Source organism: Cucurbita pepo, chromosome 11 (genome assembly GCF_057944985.1).
Source record: "Cucurbita pepo subsp. pepo isolate OVF chromosome 11, ASM5794498v1, whole genome shotgun sequence".
In the NCBI taxonomy this organism is placed as follows: Eukaryota; Viridiplantae; Streptophyta; class Magnoliopsida; order Cucurbitales; family Cucurbitaceae; genus Cucurbita; species Cucurbita pepo.
Window position 1 is genome coordinate 15,425,013 of NC_141808.1, and position 8,499 is coordinate 15,433,511.

Below are 8,499 nucleotides of genomic sequence, written 5' to 3' on the forward strand. Positions count from 1 at the left end.
TTCCATTTTGAATTAAGACAGGTCACGAGCATGCATATAATAATATTAATAATATAGTATATTATAATAATATCAATTGTTGATAAGATCACATGTACATAATGGCAATAGAATATAATCTTAGCAAAAAAAAAAACAAGGAAAAGAATGACATAAGAAAATAAATAAATTATTTATTTTTTAAATGGATCTAGCAGCTCAAATCCAACACTAGTAGATGTCGTTCACTTTAGCCCGTTATGTATCGTCGTCAGTTTCACGATTTTAAAATGCGTCTACTAGGGAGAGATTTCTACACATTTATTAGGAATGATTTGTTTCTCTCTCCACTCGATGTGAGATCTCATAAATCACCCTCTTCGTAGGTTAGCATTTTCACTAGGATATGGTTCGATAACTAACTTTGATACTATTTGAAATAATCTCTCTTTCTTTCAGCAAAGTATTAATGAACACGTTTTCAATATGTGGAAAATGAATTTTCTAATACACATATATTAAAATAAAGGTAGGTTTGAAAACGAATTTTCTAATACCCACATATTAAAATAAAGGGTAGGTAATTGTGAAACAAATATTTTTTGAATGTGAATCATTGGACGTGATAATGAGGTTCACGTGGGTTTATTTTTATTTTCATTGAGCTTATCGGGCAGGTGAGAGAGAGAGAGAGAGAGAGAACAGTGTTTTGTTGTGCTATAAATAGAAGAGCAAAATTGATTGATTTCTCACACTCACACCATCTTCTTCAATCTACTACAACTAAGACAAAGAAAAAGAGAGCCAAAATGTTTGGAATTGGAAAGAATATCATAGAGGGAGCTCTGAATACCACCGGAGATCTTGCCGGCTCCGTTATCGGTGCCGGTGGTAACATTGCAGACCGGGTCACCAGCCTTGGTGGCAAGAAGATCAAAGGGAAAGTCATTCTTATGCGAAGCAATGTGTTGGATTTCACTGAGTTCCATTCCTCTGTTCTTGATAGCTTCACTGAGCTGTTGGGCGGCGGCGTTTCTCTTCAGCTCATCAGCGCCACTCATGCTTGTAACATCTCTCTTTCTCTAATCTCTCTCTTTGTTATCTCTATTTGGTGTCCAATTTGTAATGAATGATATCCACAGCAAATGACTCGCGTGGGAAACTTGGGAGCAAGGCGTTTCTAGAGAGGTGGATCACTTCACTCCCACCATTGTTTGCCGGAGAATCAGTGTTCCAAGTCAACTTTACTTGGGAAGATGACTTCGGATTCCCCGGAGCTTTCTTCATCAAAAATGGTCACACAAGTGAGTTCTTCCTCAAGTCCCTCACTCTCGAGGATGTTCCCGGCTTTGGAACCGTCCATTTCGATTGCAACTCCTGGGTTTACCCCTCTGGAAGATACAAGAAGGATCGTATTTTCTTCGCCAATAAGGTAACATTTTACCCTCTCTTCTCTCTCTATTTCGAGCCATTTCTTTATTCCTAATCTATTGATTTCCGTACATAGACATATCTTCCAAGCGAGACACCAAATCCTCTTCGCAAGTATAGAGAAGAAGAACTGTCGACCCTTAGAGGAGATGGAACAGGAGAGCGTAAGGAATGGGATAGAATCTATGACTATGATGTCTACAATGACCTTTCTGACCCCGGTGCCCGTCCCATTCTTGGAGGGAACCAATACCCTTACCCGCGCCGTGGAAGAACCGGGAGACCACGATCTAGAAAGGGTAAGATTAGTAATAATTATTTTGAAATTTTAAATCATACCCTTTTCAAATGTTTTTGAGATTGATTCCTATAAGATTTTTGTACCATAAACATTATGATATATAATAATATAGTTGAATTTAATTTCTTAATTATTTAATTTTTCCAGATTCCAACTACGAGACGAGATTGTCATCAATCTCGGGATTAACCATTTACGTACCTAGAGATGAGAACTTTGGTCACTTGAAGTTGTCAGATTTTCTTGGCTTTGCTTTGAAATCACTTGCTTCAAACGTCCAACCAGAACTTGTAAACCTAATAAACTTAACTCCGGGTGAGTTTGACAAATTCCAAGATGTTCATGATCTTTATGAAGGAGGATTTCCCGTACCAGTGGATGTGTTTAGGAATCTCACTAAGGGTTTTACACCACCCATGTTCCAAGAACTTCTGAGGACCGAAAGTGATCAACGATTTCTCAAATTCTCTCGTCCACGAGTTGTGAAAGGTATTAGAGATCGAGAGTCATTAGATACTACCTTTATTTTTATGAGATAACATGATAGAAGAGAGAAATTTTGAATTTCATAGTTTTGTAACTTTTCCGTATAATATTTGAAAATAGAGGACAAGAACGCATGGCAGACAGACGAAGAATTTGCTAGAGAAATGCTAGCCGGAGTTAACCCTGTAATGATTCGTCGTCTTGAGGTAATCTCAAAGTTCTATTTCTAAGTTCATCTCTATCTAATAAATTTTATTTTCAATAAATAATTTTCCGTTTGAACTTTTCTAGGAATTTCCCCCTGTGAGCAAGCTTGATCCCGAACTTTACGGCGATCAAAATAGCAAAATAAAAGAAGAAGACATAAAATTCGGGTTAGAAGGACTTTCGGTTGAAGAGGTAATATGTTCTCTTATTTTTCTTTACAATTAATATTGTTGTATAATGCAACTCATGGGTATAATTCTTGAATCCATGCAGGCATTGAATGAGAAGAGATTGTTCATATTGGATCATCACGATGCATTGATGCCATTTCTTAGGAAAATCAATGGAACATCTACCAAAACATACGCCACAAGGACAATACTCCTTTTGAAAGCTGATGGAACTTTGAAGCCGTTGGTGATTGAGCTAAGCTTGCCACACCCTCAAGGCGATCAATTTGGTGCTGTTAGTAAACAATACTTTCCAGCTGAAGAAGGAGTCCAAAAGTCCATATGGCAATTGGCTAAGGCTTATGTGGTTGTAAATGATGCTGGCTACCATCAGCTTATCAGCCATTGGTATGAATTAACTCTTCAAAATAACCTTTCAATGCTACTAATTTGAACGCTCTAATCTTACAAAACTATTGCAGGTTGAATACTCACGCTGTTCAAGAGCCTTTCGTGATTGCAACACATAGACATTTGAGTGTGGTTCATCCCATTCATAAGCTGCTCGTTCCTCATTACAAGGACACTATGTTTATAAATGCATTTGCAAGGCAAGTCCTCGTTAATGGCGATGGATTACTCGAATCCACTCATTTTCAAGCAAAATACGCCATGGAGTTGTCTTCTTACATATACAAGGATTGGAATTTCATAGAACAAGCATTGCCTGCTGATCTCATCAAGAGGTAAATCACCATTTTAATTTTCTTTGGAGCTATTTTAATCGTACAACAAAGATGGTACATCTGTTAGGAATCACGACCCTCCATAATAGTATGATATTGTCCACTTTGAGAATAAGCTAGGGTGGCTTTACTTTTGGTTTTCACAAAAGACCTCATACCAATGGAGATGTATTCCTTCCTTAATTAGCCGATGTTGACTCCTCATCCAACGATCTTTAACATCATTCTTTCCCTTGATTTTTGTAGAGGTGTGGCGGTTCAGGATGCAAGTTCCCCACATGGACTTCGGTTACTAATAGAGGATTATCCATTTGCTGTCGATGGACTTGAGATTTGGTCGATAATCAAAACATGGGTCGCAAACTATTGCTCTCTTTACTACAAAGACGATGAGGCGATTCAAAACGATGTCGAACTCCAATCATGGTGGAAGGAAGCACGAGAAAAAGGTCACGCCGATAAGAAGAACGAAGCATGGTGGCCGAAGATGCAATCCATTAATGATCTAGTTGAAAGTTGTACCATCATCATATGGATTTCTTCAGCTCTCCATGCAGCCGTCAACTTTGGACAATACCCTTACGGAGGCTACATTCCCAATAGACCAACTATAAGCCGCCGGTTCATGCCGGAAGTGGGAAGTTCCGAGTACAAAGAGCTTGAATCAAAGCCTGAGAAGGCTTTCCTTAGAACCATCAATTCACAACTTCAAACACTTCTTGGTGTTTCGCTTATTGAAATCTTGTCAAGGCATGCTTCCGATGAAGTTTATCTTGGGCAGAGAGCTAGCATTGAGTGGACATCGGACAAAGCCGCATTAGATGCCTTTGAGAACTTCGGGAAACAAGTATTTGAAGTTGAGAATAGAATCATGGAAAGGAATAGAGATGTCAACCTCAAAAATCGAAGTGGGCCTGTTAATATGCCATACACTTTGCTTCTTCCATCTAGTACCGAAGGGCTCACCGGTAGAGGCATTCCAAACAGCATCTCTATTTGATTTGAAGGCTCCTTTGAACGTATGGCGGGGTTCTAAAGCTATTGCCTTGTTTTCTATTGCCTGTTCTTAAACAAGCTACTTTTATTGCTACGCATGATATAAGTCAATAAAAGTGTGTTCTTAAGTAGCTTTGTTCTTTGATTCTCTGTATTTTATATATTAATGAATAAAAGTGATGCTTTTCTTGTTTACCATTCTTGCGCTGTACTTTGATGAATTGTTGAATAATAAGAATATTTCATGGGGCACAAGTAAAATTATCTATTGTGCTTTCGTTTTCCTTTCTGGTTTCTTTCTAAAATTTTAAAACGCTTATGTTTAGGGAGAGGTTTTCACACTCTTGTAAAAAAAAAATGTTTAGTTCCACACTCCCATCGATTCACTTTGATTGGTGGATCTGTTTGCTAGCGTTCAACTTTGCAGTCTATTATTGCACTGTCTACCGTTGAAGCAAAGTATATGACACTCATTATAGCTTTAAAAAAAAATTATTTGGATGCATTGTTTAGTTAATGACTTGGGCATTGCTAAAAAACATGTGAAGGTGTTTTGTGATGGCTAGAGTGATATTTGTTTGTCCAAAAACCAAATCCATCGTGCTCGTACCAAGCATGTTGATATTCAATTTCAATTTGTTCGAGAAATTATCAATGAATGGTCTTACGTGTTTAAATATGAAATACTGAAATTTAGAGAAAACAAAAACAAATACAAAATAATTTAAAACAATGAAATGCAAAACAACCTATTCTAACTTAAGACTAGAAATTCAAATATGAGTCTACCCTATGCACGTGCCACAGTCTCTGCTCGCGATGCCGCCGTCCTCCGTACAACTGCGCCTTGCCTTTACCTGAAAAAATGATGTGGCACACGGCCTGAGTATTTCAAAGAATACTCAGTAAGTGGCCCCACTATAGGGGGTCATGCAAATGCAAACACATGCAATCATGATTTAGGGACCTATCTCTAATCATCTTAGGGGTGGCCTCCAGTCTCGGACAAATTGGATGTGTAGTACTTCCCTACACACGACTCACACGTGCGAGTGTGAATCCCCAGGGCGCTCGCACACCCCCTGGACCCTCTGGTCAAACTAATCTGTAGCGACGTCCGGAGGTCAGCGGAACCCCATAATGTCATGCACCTCATGAACACCCTCATCTGTGTGCTTTCGCACCTGTGCGCATATGCGCTCATCATACGGTGCGCGTCCGCACTCATCATCTCTAGGGGAAGTAGCCCTATGCTTATGAACATACAATATGCATGAGGTCCCTCTAAATCCATCATAATGTCTCTTCTGACACAACCCTCTAGTCTCATCTCTTTGTTACTCTAGGTAACACATACTCGTGGATATTTATATTAATATCATTTTCACGCTCTAAGGGTTGTGTCCTATGTCGATCTAACGACATGATGCAATATGGCACTCATCATCATATAACATGCTCAATATGGAATACATCATCATATTAAGGTAAACGTCACGCAATCATCATACTCATCATATTGCCACAAAGTGCATCAAACATATCAAGTACGTCAGTCATTGAAATATATATATATTACGCATATCATCAAGCATCATAACTCACGCATATCATCAAGCATCATAACTCACACATCATCATAACTCATATATCATCATAACTCATATACCGCATCGTACGACATAGTTCATACAACATCATAACTCATACAATTTTTAGCCTATACTATAGTAAGGCCACTTACCTGATTAGCTTATACGGTTGTCACCAATTTATCTTTAATGAAAGTTTGATTTTTTCCTTTGTATCCAAGCCAACCTATAAGAATCCATAACATCAATTTCATGTTTAATTCTCTAACTCCTACAAGGTTCATGTGCTAAACTTCATGCGAGCATTAAAGACTTTATGAGTATTGAATATATATATATATATATATCTTGGTATCCTTTTTTTTTTACTCTATGTATTTACTCTGTAAAATTGTTTCTGTTCACCGAATCTTCTATTTTCCTCCCCACTGTCTCTCTCTTTTCTTTACTGTATTTAATTAGTTAAATATATATAATTTCCTTTCCTTTACCTCTTTCTTTTCTTCTTTTCTGTACTTAATTAAATATATGTATATATATTTTTCTTTACCTCTCTCTTTAATTCATTTCAAACCTCTCTCGGTTTAATTCTTTTCCAAACCTCTTGTTTAATTCTTGTTCAATTCTTTTCTTCCCTATTTAATTCTAACAGTTTAGTAAATGAAAGGTTGATCTACTTCTAAATAATGGTACAAAGAAGAAGATCTATGATCTCATTCAAATATCTGACATGATTTCTAACTGCTAATTAACATCTAAATAACTGGGTAATGTAGGTGGAAATCTGATTCTAATTAATTCCATAAATGATTTTGAATTTTTCTTTTCTTTCCTAAAACTACTGTCATTAACCATTTCCAATTTATTTTAATTTTTCCTTGAGTAAAAATGGCTATGCATCCATCCATTATGATTTTCTTCTCTTTCCTAAAAATGATGATTCAATTTAGATGCAATTGACACACCCAATTTTGATTTTCGATCCCATATCCAAAAATCTAAATAATTGAAAGAGAGATCTAAGATAACTTTTCTATCTCGTGCAAAAATAAAAGAAAATGAGATCTAACTTACCGATGACTTTTCTATCTCTTTCCATTCCTATTAGATCTGCCTGAAGTGAAGGTCATCTCCAATTCTTCTCTCCCAAAATCTGTGATCTTTACTATGTTTCTTTCTCCCATTTTTCCCTTCCCAAAATCTGCCATTTTTGTTTTTGTTTCCTTTCTTGTTTTTTTTTTCAGATCATTTTACAGTTGGAGGGGTTGGGGAGATATTTGGGGAAGGTGGAGAGAGAGTCGATAATTTACTTTTATTTTATTTTATTTTTTTATAATTATTATTTACTTATTATTATTATCTTTTATTTTATTTTATTTTATTTTTTTTTTTTTTTTTCTGGTCGTTACAAAGGTGGTTGCTAGTTGACTTGGCGTCAGCAAAATTAGTTATTTGCTTGGAGGTTTCTGACAAGGTGGAGATTGTTGAGAATTTTCATGAAGATTTGGTTCATGAATACTTTTCGCTCATTCCTAGTTTGATTCATGAATCTATGAGATTCATTTGGTTCTCATGAATTTATGAGATTCATTTGGTTCATCTATTATATTGGTAAATTCTTTCATATTGGTACATGAATCATCTTGATTCAGGTAATGTATGAGAATTAGTGTTCCTTCCATTTATGCATGAGAATTAGTATTCCTATCCTTTGATTCATGTTTTACTGATTAATGACTTAACTATAATTTGATAGGTTTGAACTACTTGTTCGAATATATATGTAGATAATTAGTGTCAGAAGTGCTATATACAAGTGAAGACAATTATCTCTTGGTAAAAATAGATATTTTGTTCAAAATGAAAGATATAGTCACCGGAGATTGTTGTTTAAAATGGAACAAATTGTATCAATACGGAGATAAGTGGAGGTTACGTTGATTTCAACAATTCGTATAAGAGCCATGATCTAACCGTAACGGTGGTTCGAAGTGAATCCTCAAATTTTGATCAGAAAACTATTGAGCCTCAATGATATGTTTTCGTGTTTGTGTTCAATGAAGAAGAGATTCATGGTTTAAGTAAGGTTTTTTTTTTTTTTTTTTTTTTTTTTTTTTTTTTTTTTAGTGAAATCAAGAGAAAACTCATGAGAGTTTATGTCTAAGAGGATGATAACTTATGTGACACTAGAGTAAAAGAGGAATACATGAATGAACCGAGACCATATTCGAATGAGAGGAATTCTTAGGATAAGATGACTATGAAATCTTTAAATGAAATGGAAGTTACTAATTGTACCAACAATGTGGACCTTTCTTTTCATTAGCTCAGTTAGAGGAACTCTATAGTTAAGCATGTTTTTTTTGAACAATTCTATGTTTGGTGACCTCTTGAAAATTTTCCTAAGATGCATGTGAGCGAGGAAAAAACATGTTTTAAGAACTGGCGTTGGTCCACACTTAAGAAGCGAAGAGTGGGTAACGTGACTGTTGTGCAAAATATTAGAACCTTCCAATGCTGTGATACCAATTGTTGTACCTAAATGCTAAAACCAAAATACTATGATATCCAATTGTTGCAGCGGAATGCGA

At 36.1% G+C, this 8,499-nt stretch overlaps 1 protein-coding gene across 1 annotated transcript; it reads left to right on the plus strand.

The window, feature by feature from the left end:
* The first annotated feature begins 733 nt into the window (after positions 1 to 733).
* On the plus strand, positions 734 to 4,511 carry LOC147790419 (linoleate 9S-lipoxygenase 6-like). The gene is made up of 9 exons (XM_087128399.1): positions 734 to 1,044; positions 1,122 to 1,411; positions 1,487 to 1,709; positions 1,859 to 2,200; positions 2,318 to 2,403; positions 2,489 to 2,596; positions 2,678 to 2,982; positions 3,057 to 3,320; positions 3,567 to 4,511. Exons 1-9 carry the CDS (start codon positions 789 to 791, stop codon positions 4,318 to 4,320), a joined length of 2,628 nt encoding a protein of 875 aa, XP_086984525.1. The 5' UTR covers positions 734 to 788; the 3' UTR covers positions 4,321 to 4,511.
* Positions 4,512 to 8,499: the final 3,988 nt, after the last annotated feature.